General features: G+C 42.4%; 1 protein-coding gene across 15 annotated transcripts in view; it reads right to left on the bottom strand.

Moving 5' to 3' along the window:
• The window catches only part of IMMP1L (inner mitochondrial membrane peptidase subunit 1), a 71,475-nt gene that overhangs the window by 5,084 nt on the left and 44,616 nt on the right, over positions 1-21,775 (bottom strand). For all 15 annotated transcript variants that reach the window (XM_034769889.1, XM_034769893.1, XM_034769888.1 and 12 more), the window contains one exon: positions 574-684. In XM_034769889.1, coding sequence (XP_034625780.1) covers positions 574-684 — 111 coding nt within the window. The remainder of the gene's footprint in view (positions 1-573; positions 685-21,775) is intronic.

The following is a 21,775-nucleotide window of genomic DNA, read 5'->3' on the forward strand; positions in this document are numbered from 1 at the left end:
AGCAGTGAAGGGCAGAGAATTATGGTGGACCTGTCATGAGTTAAAGTTGGTTCAGAGATTTCAATTTAACAATTATTAAGGATGGCGTAGGCAAGTCAGTGGGTCTAGAGTTAGGGTCCTAAAGTAACTAGGCCTAGAAAAGACAACCTCCCCCCAGTCACTGTTCTTTGCAATATGGACCTATGTCTCAAATGATATTTTGTTTAAAATTATATAAAATAGCTAAACACAAAATGATACTATTTCATCATTTTGGAACTATGATTACAAAAAATGCAAGGTGGGGATGGATTGTATTCCACATATATGGAATGGGTACAGATTCATTTGCCAAACTGTTGACACAGCCTTAATGATGATGATCATTTGAGGTGTACATTTTCAAGTGAAACTATTTGTCTCCATCCCAAAAATATGGAGAGACTTTTCTTGAAACAATCTAAAAGGTCCAAGTTGTTCTGATATTCATCCCCATTTAGTTCAGTGATGTTGCTAAGGATGGGAGTAGATTTTTGCTTTTATATCTTTTTAAAAAATGTTTGAAGTAACTGGTTTTAGATCCTATAGGTATACCTTGAAGCAAATGCGTCCTCTTATCAGTCCATAAGGAACAGGTCCATAACACCTGGAATCTGTAGAATTCCTGAGATTATCTCCTTCTAACCAAACATGCCCTTTAGGCACCTGTAGTTAGGGAAGATCAAAATACAAGTTAGACAATGTAGAATAAGAATATGTTTCTTTAAAGGAAATTCAATCCCCCCAGACATAACCTGTAAAGTGAACCCTTTGGTGTTTTATTTGTCATGCCATGAATTAATACTTCTAAGGTCTCTAAAACAGTGCTAGATTAGAAAAAAAAAAATTTTTTCTAAGTATCTGTTCTATCACATGCTCCAGAAACACTAGTTTGCAACAAAAAATCCAAAATGAAGATGTAAGAGGTTAGACCAGTATGACAGGGTCATTAATTTAATAGACTTCAAAAGAGGTCATTAGGATGTTGACTGAAAATCTGCCCTCTTGTCGCAGTAACAGCATGAACAGGGCAGCCACACACTCATCAACATCCTGGGGCCAGCACCAAGGCTAGACCTGTTAGTAGGCTCATGATGATCTAAATGGTAATTGATTGTGACATCAATTACGAATAATCTCATCATTTTATCGGAGTGGGCTTGTCAAAGTTCTAATTAAGATCACAGTTCATTCTATGTGCAGGCAGGATCCACAGCACATTATATTGCAATAATGACCATCACAAAACAGCAAGTCTCTTTTTACAATTTGAAAATTAATGATGGTGACCTTATACTATATGACAAAGACCTTTTATTGCCTATATGTACTATGCATTAACTATATTACATGCCGTAAATTCAGGACCTGACTAACTCAATGAAAACATGAGAAATAGAAACACAGTTGCATTCAGGGGTGCTGAGAGCCACTGAACCAAACTGTAAACCCTGGATATGATGGAAACCACTAAAGCTAGGGTGTGCTGCAGCACCCCCAGCACTCCTAGTTCCAGCACCTACGGTTGCATTAGTAACCAAAATAACACAGTTCAGAGCTGCGTACATTTAACCAGCATGAAAGAATTGATTCAAAATATATAGCATGCAATGACTACGATTCATGCTGGTAAGACAAAATAGTATCACTGAACATTTAACAACTTCAGATAAGGATAGGCTCTTATAAGCAAAATAATTCTTAAATATAATATTTGATAGTTTATATGCTTAAGAATATAGGGTAGACTTAAATACTAGTAATACTTCCTACCAGCCACTACAGAAAATTCCTGCTACCCAACCAGTCTTGACTTTGAGAGGGGATCCACTTTAACGGCTAAAAAATGAATATATGAATACACTTGATTAAAAAGAAAAAAGACCATAGTGAGATCCAATGAAATATGCCAATGGGCAGAACATATCACCAAAACGGCAAAGAAAAGCATTAAAGGATTTTACTGACGGAGAGACAGAACAGAAGTAACTAACTAATGAAGGTGGAAGTCAGTAAAAGAATCAAATGTCTAAAGTCCAACTGATCAGTGTAAGACATCCATCTCAGCATAAATGCATGGAGTTTCACTCCATCGCCTGTAGATCTAGGTTTTAGAATGTGCTGACACTTCTACTTTACTCAAATTTCCTTCATGTCTCATGCTACAGTTATGCTTTAAATGCCCCACTGCAAATACTTATGCTATTTTCTGTTATTGACAGTTTACCCATGCACAGCATTCACCACAACCACTTCTCCCTTCCACCCGTGATCTACTGTCAGGTTCAGTCCTGCAGTATTACATCCATAGGGGCAAAATGACCTTGCTGGTGTAATCCACTACCCAACATCTCCCAGAGCTACAAATAACACATCAAACTACTGTATGCAGTGTTGTAGCTATGTCAGTCCCACAATATTAGAGAGACAAGGTGGGTGAGGTAATATCTGTTACTGGACCAACTTCTGGTGGTGAGAGACACAAAGTGATCACTCTATATCTGACCTATCAATCCTCATCCTCAAAGGAAACCTGCACAACATTTCCAAAAGACTTTACTAGACACTAAAAATCATGGACTGAATAGACACACTGGATTTATGGCTTATTACAACAACCTAAACCCACTAACAACCCCACCCCCAGCTGCTTTCCCGCCTCCCTATGATTGGAGCGGTGTTAACACACCACTTCACCTTGAATGGTCCCTTGAAGTGTTTGTTAACTACTTATGCTAAACAATCTGTTGGGTTGTGACATTCTGGTTAAGTTTCCCAGACCTGAAGATGAACTCTCATAGAATCATAGAAGATTAGGGTTGGAAGAGACCTCAGGAGGTCATCTAGTCCAACTCCCTGCTCAAAACAGGACCAACACCAACTAAATCATCCCAGTCAGGGCTTTGTCAAGCTGGGCCTTAAAAACCTCTAAGGATGGAGATTCCACCACCTCCCTAGGTAACCCATTCCAGTGCTTCACCCCCCTCCTAGTAAAATAGTGTTTCCTAATAACAAACCTAGACCTCCCGCACTGCAACTTGAGACTGTCATCTGCCACCACTAAGAACAGCCGAGCTCCATCCTCTTTGGAACCCCCCTTCAGGAAGTTGAAGGCTGCTATCAAATTCCCCCTCACTCTTCTCTTCTGCAGACTAAACAAGCCCAGTTCCCCAGCCTCTCCTCATAAGTCATGTGCCCCAGCCCCCTGATCATTTTTGTTCCCCTCCGCTGGACTCTCTCCACAGTTTGTCCACATCCTTTCTGAAGTGGGGGGCCCAAAATTGGATGCAATACTCCAGATGCGGCTTAACCAGTGCCGAATAGAGGGGAATAATCACTTCCCTCAATCTACTGGCAATGCTCCTACTAATTCAGCCCAATATGCCGTTAGTCTTCTTGGCAACGAGGACACACGGTTGACTCATATCCAGCTTCTCATCCACTGTAATCCCCAGGTTCTTTTCTGCAGAACGGCTGCTTAGCCAGTCAGTCCCCAGCCTGTAGCAGTGCATGGGATTCTTACGTCCTAAGTGCAGGACTCTGCACTTGTTCTTGCTGAACCTCATCAGATTTCTTTTGACCCAATCCTCCAATTTGTCTAGGTCACTTTGGACCCTATCCCTACCTCTTCTTAGTGTCATCTGTGAACTTGCTGAGGGTGCACTCCATCCCATCATCCAAGTCATTAATAAAGATGTTGAACAAAACCGGCCCCAGGACTGACCCCTGGGGTACTCCACTTGATACCGGCTGCTAGACATCGAGCCATTGATCACTACCTGTTGAGCCCGACAATCTAGCCAGCTTTCTATCCACTTTATAGTCCATTCATCCAGCCGATACTTTTTTAACTTGCTGGCAGAAATACTGTAGGAGACCGTATCGAAAGCTTTGCTAAAGTCAAGATGTATCACGCCCACTGCTTTCCCCATACCCATATAGCCAGTTATCTCATCACAGAAGGCAATCAGGTTGGTCAGGCATGATTTGCCCTTAGTGAATGCATGTTGACTGTTCCTGATCACCTTCCTCTCCTCCAAGTGCTTCAAAATGGTTTCCTTGAGGATCTACTCCATGATTTTTTCAGAGACTGAGGTGAGGCTGACTGGACTGTAGATCCCCAAGTTCTTCTTCCTTTTTTTAAAAGATGGGCACTATATTTGCCTTTTTCCAATCATCTGTGACCTCCCCCGATTGCCACGAGTTTTCAAATATAATGGCCAATGGCTCTGCAATCACATCAGCTAATTCCGTCAGCACCCTCGGATGCATTAGAGCTGGACCCATGGACTTGTGCATGTCCAGCTTTTCTAAATAGTCTTTAACCTGTTCTTTCACCACTGTGGGCTGCTCACCTCCTCCCCATACTGAGTTTCCCAGGACAGCAGTGTGGGAGCTGACCTTGTCCGTGAAGACCAATGCAAAAAAAGCACTGAGTTCTTCCGCTTTTTCCACATCATCTATCACTAGATTGCCTCCCCCATTCATTAAGGATTCCACACTTTCCCTGACCTTTTTCTTGTTGCTAACATATCTCTAGAAACCCTTCTTGTTACCCTTCACATCCCTTGCTAGCTACAACTCCAGTTGTGTTTTGGCCTTCCTGATTACACCCCTGCATGCTCAAACAATATTTTTATACTCCCTAGTCATTTGTTTCCACTTCTTGTAAGCTTCCTTTTTGTGTTTAAGCTCACCGAAAATTTCACTGTTAAGCCAAGCTGGTCGCCTGCCATATTTGCTATTCTTTCTGCACATTGGGATGGTTTGTTCCTGCACCCTCAATAAGGCTTCTTTAAAATACAGCCAGCTTTCCTGGACTCCTTCCCCCCTCATATTAGCCTCCCAGGGTTATCGGCCCATCAGTTCCCTAAGGGAGTCAAAATCTGATTTTTCTGAAGTTCAGGGTCCGTATTTTGCTACTCTCCTTTCTTCCTTTTGTAAGGATCCTGAACTCAACCATCTCATGGTCACTGCTGCCCCAGGTTGCCTCCCACTTCTACTTCCTCTACCAATTCCCTGTTTGTAAGCAGCAGGTCAAGAGGAGAACGGCCCCTGGTTGGTTCCTCCAGTAGTTGCACCAGGAAGTTGTCCCCAACACTCTTCAAAAACTTTCTGGGTAGTCTGCACTGCTGTATTGCTCTCCCAGCAGATGTCAGGGTGATTGAAGTCCCCCATTGGAACCAGGGCCTGTGTTCTGGAAACTTCAGTTAATTGTTCAAAGAAAGCCTCATCTACCTCATCCTCCTGGTCCGGTGGTCTATAGCACATGCCCATCACGACATCACCCTTGTTGCTCTCGCTTCTAAACTTAACCCAAAGACTCTCAACAGGCTTTTCTCCAGTTTCATACTGGAGCTCTGAGCAATCATACCGCTCTCTTACATACAGTGCACTCTGTGTATGCTCGAAAGCTTGTCTCTGTCCTGAACAGAAGCTGATCCAATAAAAGATATCACCTCACCCACCTTGTCTCTCTTGCATAAAACTACTGTCATTTGAAAGGAGTATCAGAAATATCGAGTGCATAAAGGTAACAGGCTCGATTGGCTATAGCCCAATAAAAAGAACAGGTCCTGAAGACCTGAAAAAGAGTTCTGTATAAGCTTGAAAGCTTGTCTCACCAACATCTCCCCCACCTTGTCTTTTTAATCAATCCTTAGTCATGCACAGTTCTGAAACTGTCTCACACCCTAGCCAGTGGTATTGTCTGATCATCAGGACACAAATAGCCCCTCTCTTCCACCTCGCTTCACCTGACACATGGCAAAGCAGAGAGCTAAGCATTCATTAGCAAGATAACAGGTAGGGGTTGGTGGGATCAGGACTCCAGGACTTGCAGAACAACTATGCACAAACATCTGCAGCCATTCACATCTTCATGTGCTCCTGAGCAGAAATTATCTCAACTCCGGCCCATTTGTTTCCTATATAGTGCTATAAATATGCTTCACTGGTATCACAGTTTGCATACTAGAGAGCATATTTGCAAAGAAGAATAGTCTTACACCATGAAATACACAATTTTGGTAACTTTTACAAATCCTGATGGAAAGCATGACAGAACTCTGCATATCAAAAACTGACTTTAAAGTATTGTAAAAATTATTACATCTAAAAATAATACAGTATGATACCTTTATATGGTGTGTGTCCATCATCTAGGCACCTCACTACAACCAAGAATTAAGACAGGCCACAATCAATAATTTTAAAAAAAGTTGTTTATGCCCCTTTAAAATAAAAGCTAAAGCCCCAGTCCTCCAAAGACTTATGCAGATGCTTAACTTTACACTCTGAGTCAATCAATTAATTCCATGGGATTATTCAAAGTGCATAAAGTTACGTATGTGCATAAATCTTTGCAGGATCAGGACCTTTGGCCTTCCTAATGTTAGAAGGCAGGGCATTCCAAAGCAAAAATATGGCTTTGCTTATTCTAGACTATACTTTCAATACCAAAAGTATAGTACTTTTCTTACCAAAGGGTCAAGAAGATATATAAGGCCAGAGAAGATCAGCAAGATATTGGGACCAAGTCCACTGAAAGCTTTACATTTTAACAGTGGATTATCAAAACTGACCTATACAGACAGCTAGTGTAGAAGACAAAGCAATAGGTAGACTAGACTCTCCTTCTGTACATCCATGACAGAAGTCACACTGCTGCATTCTGCACTCACTGCAGGTGGTGAATCAGCAGCTTAGCCTTCTATGACAAAATTAATTATATCTAAATGCAGAACCAAAAATCCCTACTGTTAAATTCACATTTATCCTTGGAACAAGACTGTGATAGAGAAAATCAAACTACCTAATATCACCATTGCTAGTATTCTCTCATCTTAGGCATGGTCTACACATAAAGTTTTACTCGAATAACGATGTCAGCTCGGTATGTGTTTTTTTTTAACCAACACAGTTGTGCCAGAAAAGCCCTAGTACAGGTGCAATTACACCAGTATAAGGTACTTTATAGTGGCATAGCTTATTTCACTTAGGTTGTCTAGAATAAAATATACTGGTATAAGCACTTTTACACTGATATAACTACATCTACGCTAGGGGAGTTCTTTCACATTAAGTACGTTGGCATAGTTAACGTGGCAAAAGTTTTAAGTGCAAAATGCCTTAGAGTTATACTGATTTTGTACTTCTAGAAAGGTAAAGGTTTATAATTTATGTATTTACTTTTTAGAAATGGATAAAAGTCACAAAAGGCCTGATTCTGCACCCTTACTCACATTGAGTCATATCTTACTATTCAAGTAGTCTCCTTGACTTCAATTCTGTTTTGTGTACGAGGTGCCTGTATTGATTTCTGTGGGAATAGCTGAGGAGTAATGTGCTATGTACAACATGAACAACGATGGAATCATCTAACATCAAAAGAATTTTAAAAAGTAACATTTACTGCCTTAGTGTATTTTCTCTATCATTTTTACGTGCATGTAAATATGCAGCAATAATTAAGTAGCTGTATTTGTTCCAAAATAAAAAGCACAGAGAATTATACACTCATGCTCTTGTGGTCTCTTCTTTCAGAATTCTACAATAGCCTGTGCTTTTCAAAGGCTGAACTTTCATAAGGTCACAGGTATTCTAATCACCTTGAGCAATATCAAAGTTTTAAATTTAAAAAGAACCCTAAATCATTCCCATTTTTTCTTTTCAGTTCAGAGGCTTCCTTCTTGAGCTATGATAAGAGCTAATCTCAGTGCTGGACAAAAGAATAAAGTCTCTAAGTTCTCATCTATCCCTACTGAGGTCTATTTAAGTGCCTCCTACTTTGGTACAAGCAACAAATGTAATTGCTTCATTGCCTGTGGGTGTTCATTTAACAAAAAAAAGCTTTTGTGAATAAACCACAGGTGTTAACTTTCTTGATTAAAGTGAAATATGATGAAAGAACCTACAATATCAAATGACACATTTACTAAGTACTAATAAAATTTATTTATTTGATTAAGTAAATTGCATCTAATTAAGGAAAAGCATAAGATCTAAAAGATCAACAGTTCTGTTTTAGGACTGCATATTTCATGTCTCACAAATGAAAATTTATTTTTTCTTAATCCTTTAATTATCCTATAACCTGCAGCATATATCTAACAAAGTTGGTATCAAATAGCTTAATTGGCATACTCTATTCATACACTGTTTATCACCTAATTGCATTCATCATTCTTCTGGGTTTACAATAAAGGTTGTTCATCTTAAAGCTGCCAAGTGGCCTAAAATGCCATAAATCTACTAAAAAGAACCAGAACTCAATATTTTGGAAATAAGTTTTAATCTCTACATTCATGTTGTTATCCTTTTCCTTCTGCACTGGAAACATCCTCACAGTAGTAACATGTGCATGAGAAGTCAATGTAAAGTAGATCTGATATCAATAATTATAAGTATAAATTCAGTTGGTTCTCTTCAGGTAATGTTATATGAGAACTGGAAACTGAAGATTTACTGAGTGACTGAACATTATTGCAGATTTGAATTATTTGAAATATTATATTTTAAGATACAGAACAGCAGCCATTTTGCCTTAAATTCATATGTATTTTTGAATATTTTATTCATTTCATTTGACACATTGAGTGGTTTTACTGCAAGAGCTGCTTATGAATAAAATATACCATTCCTAACCCACTATAAAATGGGTATTTATTTGAATACACTTCCGTGACCCTGATCTGTTCTATTATAATAAGGAACAGTGACAACGGTGCAATAATAGTATCTTTTTATTTTAGAAATTAGTTGTGGTTAAATGTTTACTCATATTGTGAATTATTTTCTCAAAATGTGAGTCATCTGATTGTTTAGGCAGAAGAACTAAGTCTTGACCTATTTTTAGATTTTAATACTAAAATTCCATGTTATATCATATGACCTTCAAAGGAAACAATGTTAAATCACAGAGGCCCAGATCCTCAGTGAGAGTTAGGCACCTAAAGACCTTGAGGATCTGGACCAAAGTGCACTTTGATTTATTAGTACATCTCACTGCTTATGCATAAAGATGGACTTTGGACTTGTGAGATGCGCTACCAGCAAGGATTTCAGTTGCAGCATTTTTCTATATTAAAGGTGATGCTGGAAAGTTATTACAGTAAATTATGTCAAAATAATTAATTTACTATTTACTGTAAACTTTGTTTTGTCCATTGCTGATTTTAATAAATTCCATGTAGCATGCACTAATAAATTGTATAAAGATCTAGGACTGTCAGCAATCTAAAAATCGCTTACTGATCAATCTTAATTTATCCCCACTTAAAGCTAATGGGGTTGTACAGGTGTCATTGAAGGCATAATCTGAAGACAGGTGTAGCTGAAGGAACACTTTGGCCTGAAAAACCTCAATTGCTGGGTAAAAGTGAACAATATGGAAATAATCCAGCTCGATTGCTAGAGATCTATGTAGATTTGTGAGGAGGTAGGAAATTAGAAAAAACAAAAACAAAAAAACAAGAAGACTCATCTTTTTACTTGTAAACTATGCACATTTCTAGAGGAAATAAGTGAGTGAGACATAATGATTATGAAAACGCACAATGCCATCTTTACAAAGTCAACTTTTCAGACACAATAGCATTTTAAAGTCAGGATCGTTAACTGCTCCAGAACCATTTTTCTGTAAGTGGTTTGAATGGGCCAAATTTTAAATCAGACACTGACAATGGATCTATAAAGTTTTTTATGAGCAAACATTTGCATATTACAAGCCCACATTAATTTGTTTTATTATTACATGTACCTTTGTTTGAGCAATCTGTCTTCACATCCAACTGCCCTTTTTTTTTTTTTTCAGGCAAATATTCATTTGCATATTCCAATCATGTTTTGCTTGATTGGGGAAAAACTTGCCAGTGCAATTTTGGAGGCAAACTTTTAAAAAATTGGCCAACCTCTCTTTTTTAGTTGGTATTTAGTTGGTATTTTATGGCAGAAAAGTGATAGCTCTACATGTTGGAAGGGGGAAGTTGCACAAACTTGGAGCTGTTTCAATTGGATTCTTGTTGAGACGGAAGTCAGATCAGAATAAGAGTCTTTAAAATATTGAAAAGCATATTAATAAGTCATTTTACCCCAGGCCCAGGGCCCCACAGGGGTCCCCACGAGAATATAGTATTCTATAGTATTGCAACTTTTTTTAATGGAAGGGCCCCTGAAATTGCTTTTCCCCAGGCCCCCTGAATCCTCTGGGTAGCCCTGGTTCAGAAAGTTTTTGAACATTCCACTACTGTTACGATTGCTTTGTAGTCAAGATCATTGTGGAATTCCCATCTCTGAAATATATAAGGCAGTCAGATGGAGGTCAGGAGATGCTTTCTTTCAACATCACTCTTCAGAGGTTAAGAAATAAGTCAGATTCCGACAATGGTAAATAATGCCCCAATCCTACAAACTGTTATGCATGTGCTTAACTTCGCTATCATGAGAACCATGAGTAGCCTCACTTGAATTAATGAGATTACTTAAGGCAGCAATATTAAAAACATGCATAAATGTTTGCAGGTTTGGGACCTACATATAGTTAGAGATCCAGGGTGGAGAGATTTAAACCACCTGATTTTTTTAAAAAATATTTAAATATAGTTTAGGTTTTGAATAAATACATTTGAAAATTTGCGCTACTGCAACTTAAAAGTAAAATTAGTTCATAATAAATTTTAATGTAATTTTTTTTAAACGTACATAGGGTTTCAGATAGGATTGTACTTGGGGCAGCTAGCCCACCCAGCCAAGGCTACTTTCTATTTGTAGAGTTCTAGGTCAATCAGAACTAGCACAGGTATGTCTACCCAAACTGGAAATTACACCTCCAGCTCCACTATAGACATACCTTAGTCTCCACAAGGCAGTCATGAGCCTTGTGGAAAAAAACGTAGGTAAATATTGTGACAGTGAAGGTCCAGACACCCCAGGGGCAGAAAAGGAAGTCTGAACTCCAAAGAATAAGCAATTGAAGCAACTGTTTGTATACAATCCTACTCTATATAAAAATATGCCAACTAAGGTCTTTTATGAAAGCTTGTAATGTTCTCAACTTGGTGGTAATTAATATTGTGAGGGAGCTTTTTGCCCAGCTATAAGATTTTTGTCTCACTAGAGAGAGTCGTACTTAGCACCCACAGCCTGATAATTGTTAATCTGCATCTGAAGGTGAGCTGAAGAATATACCTTTCTTCCTAGAAGGATCATCTTTTGGGGGTCCTTATCCCTGGCCATTGACTTAGAGGATCAGGCTGCTACTAAAGGTGAGCGTGAAAAGAAATATTCAAATCTTTTTTGGAGAACTTGGTATTCGTAGTCTGCTCTTTTAGACGTTGCTGAGGTCAATGTGGAGGGTCTGCCACAAATCTTTAGCAGGTTCGAGGATACCCTCATTTATTGGCGTGGGAAAGCAGCCATGACAGACTGGATGAAAAATGTTGAATAATTTATAGAACCTTTCTTGATTGACTTCAAGGGATACGTCTGTCATTCTTTTAAGCAGGTCCTGAAAGGCCTTAAAAAATCACTGCGGAGATAAAATAACCACTTCATCTGGGTGGAGGACGGGGAGATGATGTAGCCATAGCGATGGGCTGATTCTCTCATTCCTCCATAAGAGCCTCCTCCTCAGAATGAGGAGCCTACTCAAGTTCTTAGACAAACCCTTGGTTAGATGGCTGCACTGTCTTAGATTGTTCCTTAGGAGATGATTGATTCCTAGATCTGGGTCTAGATCAGTGGTCTCAAACCCGGGGCCCCACCCTGCCAGCCAGCCCTGCCCTCGTGCCGCTCCAGGAAGCGACTGGAACCTGGGGAACAGGGAGGGACATTGCTGTGTGTGTTGATGTTGCTTCAGGCACTGCCCCCAGCAGCTCCCATTGGCCGCGGTTCCCCATTCCTGGCCAATGGGAGATGCTGGGGGTGGTGCCTGAAGCAACAGCAATACACACATCCCGGAGCGGAGCGGCGCGGCGGCAGGGCAGACGGGCAGGGAGGGAGCTTGCCCTGCCCCCGGTGTGTGCCGGACCAGAGCCCGCCCCCCGAACCCCTCATGCAGCCGGACCTCCTGCCCTGAGCCCCATGCCGCACCCCTCCTGAACCCCGACCCCCTGCCGCACCCCACACCCCTCCTGCACCCCAACCCCCTTCCCTGAGCTGCCTGCCGCACCCTGCACTCCGACCCCCTGCCCTGAACCCCCTGCTGCACCCCTCCTGCACCCCAACCCACTTCCCTGAACCCCCTGCTGCACCCCTGCCGCACCCCTCACCCCAACCCACTGCCCTGAATCCCCTCCACCCCTCACCCCTGCCCTGACCCCCTGCCTCACCCCTCCTGCACCCCACACCCCAACTCCCTGCCCTGAGCCCCTGCCACACCTCACACCCCTCCTGCACCCCCTGAGGGCAGGGAGGGGGCGAAGTTGGGGTGGGGATCTCGGGGAAGGGGTTGGGAAGAGGCGGGGCAGGGGTGGGGCCTCATGGAAGGGCTGGGGTGGGGGCGGGGTGAGGGCGGCGGGAGGTGTCAGTAATGCAGCCTCGGGCCAATGTACTAGTCCTCATGTGGCCCTCGTGGTCATTTGAGTTTGAGACCCCTGGTCTAGATGAATAAGGATCCAGAGATGTTGAGTGTTCCACCCTGACCGGTAAGGCTAAAACTGCATCCCATAATGGGCAGGCATATGATGCCATAAAGGTGGAAATCAAGATGCTTGAAACCTCTCAAAAGAATGGGATCTATCACGAGAGGGGCTCCTTCTTAATCCCTTTCAGGAACGAGGCTGAGACAACAAAAAAAATCTAGAAGTGTTTCTACTGTTATGAAATGATGATGATGCAAACAAGCAGATTTTCCTCCATAAATGATGCAGCTCTCTGAGGAGTTGCAACAGAACAAGGAAATCCAGACTCCAATGTCTCAGAAACATGTTGGTACTGCAGATGATAGTCATAGCAAGATTTTCATAATCTGTATCATTGGTTCTGGTATTGGAAGGGACACAGAGCAAGTAGAAACAGGAGAAACATCCAAGAGTGGAGGCTCCAGATCCAGCATAACCACTATGTCCACAGAAGTTGTAAAAGCAATCTGTGTTACCAAAGTAGCAGTGTCAGTCACAGTGGATTGTTGATGTGATACCAAAGGGAAGAGCAGGATTCCAGTTTCTGAAGTGACATGGTGCCGATCCAGTTTGGAAGGAGCTGGCTTGGAAACTTAGAATGATGAGACAGATTTTTTCTTGTCTAGTACCAGGGATGGTGATCACTGTCAAGCAACATCAGAAAATCCCTGTTACTTCCTACCACAGGCAGTAGGAGCCACTCATTGACTTGAGGAGGATGGAAGGGAAAGCTCAGCAAGCTTTTGAGAAGCAAGAGGTCTCTTAGAGGCAGAAGACCTCCTAGCTCCTAGCATAGGTTTCAAAACAGTAGACTATGCGGAGGAAGAACTTCAGAGTCTAAAACATTCCTCTCATTGACTTCATCATTAAAAACACTTTTAAACGGGCATCACAAGTTGAGCTGAGCAGAAACATTTTTCTCATCCTGCAAGCACTGAGATTTTGAAACATTTTCCCATCCTGAATCAGGACAAAAAGTCAAAACCTCAAAAAAATTTGCAAACCAAAAATCTGAAAAAAACATTCAGCCTGGGTCAAACATGTTTTGTTTCAGTAATTTCAAAACTTTTTTTACTCACCCACTTATAAAATAACTTACATTTCTGAACAAAAAATGGACCATTTCATTTTGAAAATGTCAGAGTAGGTTGTTCTGACAATTCTGAAACATTTTTCAAAAATGTTTTTAAACAGGAAATTCATCGAAACCATCCCTTTCCTGTGAAAAGTTTCTATGTTGATGAAATGCCCTTTTCCTATGAAAAAATGTTTTCCTGAAAAATTCCCTCTAGCTCTAGCAACAATCTGTGTACACCCATCACTCACAGACATACCTGATTCACAAGCAGGGCAGATTTTAAAGCCCAGAGATAGAGACTTAGCCATGACCTGCACCATCAATACAAAGAGTGTCAGGAAAAAAATACATTTTAAAATATTTTTTTTCAAATGGGCACTAAGTAAAACATCATACTAAAAAGCAGCAACACAGAGTATCTAAAAACCCTGTCCTAATACTATTTAAGATACTAATGGGGAAGCAGACAGTGACACTGTGTAGCTCCATTAGGGTGACCACATGTCCCGATTTTATAGGGAAAATCCCAATATTTGAGGCTTTGTCTTCTATGGGTGCCTATTACCTCCCAGCCCCTCTCCTGATTTTTCACACTTGCTCTCTGGTCACCCTAAGCTCCATCTTGCTGCAACTTATGCATAGTGACGACTAGGGCTGCTCTGCCCTTTATGCCCATGCAGGGGGCATACTCAGCTGCGAAATACACTGCTGGCTAAAAGATTCCAGGCTTGCATTCATGGGGCATATACATCTATAATGGGATCTGTATGGACAAGTTCTCAAAGAAGAACTAGTGATTTGAGGTTCTTCAATTATTGAGTGCCCAATGTGGAGCACTTTAAAGAGGCCGATTGTTAGACAGTGCTGAGAACTCAATCTCTGAAACTGCTCAATGTACCAACTTGAGCACCCAAACAATGATCCTAAAATCACTAACAGCGTCTTTTGAAATTTTAGGTCTCAGCAACTAATATATTGTTTACATTAACATTAAATTATTCTCAGTGTTCATAGTAAAAGTGCTCACTGCATTTGACACAGACTATGTTTGAGACTTAACAGCTCTGAACAAGACCACTTCTCATATGTGTAAACATAATAAGGCACATTATCTTCAGAATTATGTTAGCTCTGGAGTTAGCTACAGGATGAAAGGCCCATGTCATCTCCGCAATGAACCTCACTTTAGCACAAAGTAAACATATTTCCCCCACATCAGCTAGAGTCACAGCATTAGCAGTGTTTTGTGATTGATTATCAGGGGAGTGTTGCTGAGAAATGGATTTGTATCTCAGCTTTTTATCACTATAACTTGCAAAAAGCAAGTTCCTTATTTACAGACCTTAGCTGTATTAAATGATATTATTAGGTACTACTTCTGTTTAAGTGACACAAGGGCTTAGCATATTGGTGGCTTATGATGTACAAGCTGTTTTACTCTGATGATTTCCCTTTCACTTTTTTAGTTTGTAAATAAGAGCTGCAGTAACCGAACATCTGGTACGAAAGAAATTAAAGCTAAGGTAAATGGCATTAAAACAAAGGCAAAAACAACAATAGGATATTCAGGATTTGAATTATAATCCTGGTTTACATACTAGAGTTTTACAAAAAGGAATTAGAAAATTTAAATCATGATTAGCTAGTGTTTTGTTATAACTTTAATAAAAAGTATTCCAAATTTTAATTGTTAACAAGCCATTTCCTTACTAACTCCCAAGATATAGTTTTTTTGCAATTGAACTGAACAAATTACAAGATTATTTGTTTTATAATGCATTTAAATATCAGAAGAGTCACCTCAAATAAGCTCCATTTTTATACTTTACAAGTCAAACCACATTTTCTTATGATAAAGTAGCAAACAATAATCTTTACAAGGAAGTGTTTACTGAAATCATCTACTATAATAACGTATATTTATTTCTCTATGTATTTGTTAACACTTCCCTCTACCAATAAATGAAAGACAGTTACCAAATTACAGTACAGACCCATTTATGCACGAATCCGCTTAACAGGCGGTAGCGCCATGCCTTCCAGTGCTACCTATTTAACATGCGAGACTCGTTAACACACGGTACAGGAACTTGCTATGTAGCGCAACAGATTTGCTCACTAACTCACTGACATAGAAATGGACAGGAAGAGCGGAGTGGAAATGTGTTATATGGCTTTACCGCCGATGCGGGGGTGGGGAGGGGCAGCAACGTTAAAGTGCTGCCACAGCAGCACTTTAAGGACGGTCCTTTGCTGCAGCAACACTTTAATGTTGCTGCCTCTTCCCAGCCCCCTCCCCCCACATCGGTGACCCTGCTGGTAGGAACCCTACCAGCAGGGCCGCCGACGGGGGCGGCAAAAAGGGCAGGGACATTAAATCGTTGCCGCGGCAGTGCTGGACTGCCGATGGGGAGGGGGGAGGAGCAGCAACATTAAAGCGCTGCCACGGCAAAGAACCCTGCAGTGCTTTACGGTCCCTGCCCCTTTTGCCCCCCCCCTCGGCCACCGATGGCTGGGTGGGGGCAAAGGGAGCAGCTGCCCCGGGGCCGGCGATTTAAAGGGCCCAGGGCTCTGGACACCGCTGCTGCGATAGCGGCGTCCAGAGCCCCGGGCCCTTTAAATCGCTACAGGAACCCCTGGTGGCATGGACCAGGCGGCCTGGAAGGGCTGGCTGGGGTATGCTGACCCCTAGCTCCACCCCTTCCGGGGGCCATAGCCACCCCTGCCCCATATCAGTAAGTGTCCTGAGTTACTTTCACCGCTGTGTAGCAGTAATAATGTTTTTATTAGATTACACATTTGAATGTATATTCTTGTGAAGCGCTGTTAACAGATAGGCCTGCAGTATTTGGGACGCTGTGAATGCGTATGTAATCCTAGATAATTATGCATGTATATATAGGTATCTTAAGATATTTCAGCATGGCCCTCTTAACCCATGGTCCATTAACACGAGGTCATGACGGCTTGACTCCCGACATCCGCGTGTAAATGGGTCTGTACTGCATTATTCATATTACATCCCACTGATAAGGAAAACTGCATGTTCCTAATTTCTCTACGAGCTTATGCTTCCTTTTTAAGAGTTCTCTGAATACAGGAAATTCAGTTTCCTTTTTTATGCAAATAGGCAGAGGTTTATGCACCTGATTTAACCTATCCCTTGAAGCAAGTATGCCATTAAGACCCTGGTGTAAGAAAGCACTTAAATACACACTTAACTTTAAACAGTTGCTGAAGCTCCATTCAAGTCAATGAGACTTAGGCTATGTCTATACTATGCAGCTTTTAGCAACAGGGCTGTGTCATTACAGCCGTGTCATTAAAAGCCGCTGTTTGTTGGCTCTCCTGCCGACAAAAAGCTTCCACCCCAATGAATGGCGTTAGCGTTGTTGGCAGGAGCAACTGCACCTCCTGGATAAGGAGCTGCTCGTGAGAAGGGTCCCTGAAGAGGGGCGGGGAAGGGGGGTGGAAGGGCACACAATTTGATGGAATATCCCCTGCCTACTGTGTGGAGCACCCATCGGTCTGAGGTGATACGGGACCATGAATGGTAGAAAGGGATTAGTCGGGACGAGAAGGTAAGGCGGGGTGGATCCATTGTCACGTGTGGTACACCGTCATTGACTATGCCTTAAAAAGGCTGGCTTGGCCCCTGAAGATGGCTTGGGTTGTCCTGAGCCCTAGCCAGAGGGTTGGTGCGGCCTTCTCCTGCCATTCCAATTCCTCCTTCTGGACCCGTCTTGGCAGGTCTGCTGACCGAACCACTGCTGGGGCTGCGGGTGGAAGTGTTTCCACTGCATTGAAGGAGTATAGCAGCCCAGGGATCTGAAGGTGGCTCTGGAATCTTTAAGACTGTTTAGCCTTTTGACCATCTTCTCTGAGAAGAGAGTCTCATCCTCAAAGGCAGGTTTGGATGGTTTGCTGTACCTCATAGGAGAGGCCAGAAACCTGGAGCCACAAGCCCCTTCTCACTCCAGTAGCCATAACTGGTTGCCGCATCTGCTCCGTCAAGTGCCGCCTCAAGGGATGCTCTGGAGATCAGTCTCCTTTCCTCAACCAAATTCAGCGTGGCAGTCTGAGGGGAAGCAACTCCGTAAATTTAGCCATCACAGAGCAGGCATTGTAGAAGTACCTGCTGACGATGGCCCGCTGGTTGGATATTCGGAGTTGCAGTCCCCCCATGGAGTAAACCTTTCGCCCGTCTAATTTTTTGGCGTCCCTATTCTTGGGCGAAGGCTTTGAAATCCTTGCCTCTCCCACTGGTTAGTGGCATCCACCACCAGGGAATCAGGCTGAGGGTGGGAATAGAGGTGTTCATAGCCCTTGGAGGGCACAAAGTACCGGAGCTCATTGCACTTGGCCGTAGGTAACAGCAAGGCTGGGGTCTGCCAAAGGGTATTGGTCATGTCCATGATTTTCTTTATCAGCGGTAAGGCGATACGGGCAGGGCCTCATCTGGTGAGGAGAAGGAAAGCACCAGGGGAGGATTGTTCCCTACCGTTCCCACCCAAGGGATCTCTTCACCCTGTGGGAACTGCAGAAAGTTGGCCTAGTCCCAGTGCTATGACAGGCACGGGTGTCTGTGCTGACGTTGGGCCCCACACTAGTGCCAGTGGCTAGTGGAGCATGTACACCGGGGTTCCTGTAGGCACCATCGCAGCCAGCGCCAATGACTGAGGCGGTGTCGGTGTTGAGGGTGCACTGTAGCCGCCAATTCCTCCGGTGCCGAAGTGGTCGATGTCAGTGCTGCAGTCGGTGCCAGTGTTAATGACTGAGGCACTGGCTCCAGTGCCAACCGTGGCGGAATGAACATCGCAGATGCCACTGGTGCTGCACCCAAGCGGAACCCCTGTCTGTGACCCCGGGCTTGATGGAAAGCCCACGAAGTCCAAAAGGGCCACTGTGGTGGATTTTGCCATTGAGGAGCCCACTGCATTGGGCGGGACCGCCTATGGTGCCATGAGGAGGATCTTCTGCTCCTGCTATAGTCGGAGCGGTATGAGTCCGACTCCGAGTAGGAGAACCAGAATGGCGCTGCTCCTCTCAAGGTAGAGCATCGAGAAGCATAGAACCAACTGCGCTCCGGGATGGCAGTGCTGGAGTAGAAGGGTGCCAAGGTGATGGGGATCAGCGTGCCATCATCGCCAGCTTTCCCTTTGACTGCACGGGGTGCCGGGATGGAACCTGCAGTGCCAAGACACTCTCCTGTCTTGGCGGCGAGAACGGCACCGTGAGCCTCATTAGGTCCTTCACCACCTCGAAAGTCTCTGGGGTGGACGGAAATGGTAGGATGGGTGTGGTGAGCGAGACGGGCCCGGACTTGACTGCCTTGCTTGGGCAGGTGTCAACATGGCCCTACTCTGAATCCCTGAGCCGTGGTCTGACTGAGGTGCCACTGGTGGCTGGTCCCTAGGTCTTGCTGAGGGAGATCAGCCTCTCTCCAACCTCTTTTTCTTCTACGCCGGCGATTGGGACAGGTGCTGAAGACTGGAATGTCCCCAAGAGGCTCCATGACGGTGCTGAGCTTCCTTGCCAGCATCTTTCTTTGGCACTGGATCCTTCAAAGATAGTGCCGGAGTGCTTCACGCCGAAGACAGCCTGCTGGAGCAGGATCCCTGGCGCCTGGATCTGACTGAGCTCAGAGAGCTGCATCCATAAGGAGAATTTTGAGACGCTCCTCCCTCTACTGAATGGTTCTCGGTTGGAATTCCCGACAGATCTTGCAGCGTGATCCTCATCCAGGCACCGTAAGCAGGAGATGTGGGGGGTCACTTTTTGGCATGCGCTTCGCGCAAATCTGGCAAGTCTTAAAGTCCGGGGATCGCGGCATGCCCCGATAACAAATGTGAGGGGGAATGGTAGGGGATTGGGGGGGAACGACCCATATCTGAAACTTATAAAGAACTACTAAACAATACTAACTACTGGAAACTAACTATGTACAGGATATAAAGCACTGCTAATCCACTTGCTGAAGCAAGAGAAGAGCAAGGGGAAGTTCCAGCTACTGTCACTGGCGGTAAGAAGGAACTGAGGGGGGGTAGGGGCAGCAGGGCTCTATAATGGGCGCCATGAAGGCACGACTCCAGGGGACGCCCAGGCTGACCCTACAGTTGCTGCTAGGGGAAAAATCTTCCGGCTACTGTGCACGTGTACATGCACACACCTGACTGGAATTGACATGAACAAGCACTCAAAGAAAAATGTATATACACCCACATTCTTAACAAATTTTTAATGGTGAGGTATATACTGGTGTCAAAGCCAGCCAACTCAGAAACATATTTGTGATCGGTATATTTTCAGAAAGAAATGCCCCTGTAAATCTGTTTTTCTTTCACGATAAGAGGCAAAGTGCAGCCTTGGATAGTTCACCCTTTAAAAATGGTTTTAAAAATCATTTTACTAAAACATTCTCATATCAGTAAACTAAATGGAATTTTTTTTAATACAATAATAAAGCTGAGTGTTTTAAAGCATGTAGAAGTCAGGAAATCTAGAAGCTAGGAGTCCTACAGCAGTATTAAAGATCTTATTTGATCCTGTATTGAATTTGAGACTGAGGACAACACTCAGTGACAGTGTGCTTCAGAGGGTATTGCAGTTATGTCCATAATTAAAGAAGTCATGTCAAATATAGCATTATGACGTCAGTGCAATGATCAAGCAGGAGAAACTAGATTGTGAGGGCGAAAACGTTTATTTAAATACAAATATATCATAGAAAAATGCTGGCTAAGCAAATTACAGTGTCTAAAATTCTATTGTAAAATTCTCAGTGAGAAACTTTTTTAATGTTAAATAAATCACTGTTTACACGTGATGATGGGTGGACTTTAGAGTACTGGAGCAAATGGCTCTAGTGTTCATACAAATACACTGAAAAGCAAAAATAAAAATTCAGTTATGTCCAGAAATAGATGATGAATATGAATTACTCTACACAGAAATAAATGTTTCCACTTACACTAACATCTTTTTGCAATTGTAAAGCCTTTTTGATACTTTGAGTCTCTGAACATACCCCAGAATGCCACCATTCTGTGACATCAAATATCATCTGTTACAGTGAGACTTCTAGTAGTTGATGTCATAATGCTGACATTCTGGAATGTCTTCAGAGAACCAAGTAGTAGAAACAGGGAGAAAAGGATTTCATTGTGGGGCAATTCAACGCATATTTGTGGACTTTCACTCAGTTTTCATTTTAACTTTCCAGTTCATCTTTAAGATCCATAGCTGTCTGGGTTATACTGTTTGCCATTTTCAGAAAAATGCTCTCTCTCATTTGTAAAAATTTAAAATTAGCTACATATTTAACAAGGATTAACATGCCATGACCCAATTTCACTGCATCGTAACTGTTGATATTCTTTACAACTATGCATTTGTCCAAATATCTGAAATTTTGTGAATAGTCTATTTCCTGCCAGACTCAATTTATAGCTAAAAAGTAACGTCTAAATCTTAAATTCAATAATTTAAGAAAATGCCTGGGAAAAGAGAAAAGGCCATTACTATGAAAAAAATATGAATGCTGGTTTAAGATCACTAACAACACAAGTACTCTGGTGGATGGGATGGGACGGGGAGGTGTAGGAGCCTGGCAATTCATAATAGGGACATGGCTTGAGAATCTGGCAAACAAGGATGATTTTTTTTGTTTTAGTCAACTTCATTTATGATACATTTTTGATGGAATTTGTATTGAAGAAGGTAAAATACTCATTTGCAATGCTTGAACATGCCAAAGGAGAAATGAACAAGGAAGGAAAATAGACTTTTTCAAACTATAGATTCACTCTTCTGATGGGGTGCCATTTTGTGATCAGCAGCTATCTTCCTCTCTTTTCTTCCCTCCATTTCTCAAAGAAGCACTGTTTTTAAAGTGATATCAATGCCTAATAATAAAGGATCACATACCCTCCTTCCCATTTACACACAGAAGTGAATTCAAGAACAAATTTAGGGAGGGTAGTAGAACTAGATTTTAGAACACACTTAGGTTTTAGGTCTCAGGTATAGTGGTACTGATGAGCACAGAGATCACAAGCTT

The sequence above is a fragment of the Trachemys scripta genome, chromosome 4, assembly GCF_013100865.1.
Source record: "Trachemys scripta elegans isolate TJP31775 chromosome 4, CAS_Tse_1.0, whole genome shotgun sequence".
In the NCBI taxonomy this organism is placed as follows: domain Eukaryota; kingdom Metazoa; phylum Chordata; order Testudines; family Emydidae; genus Trachemys; species Trachemys scripta.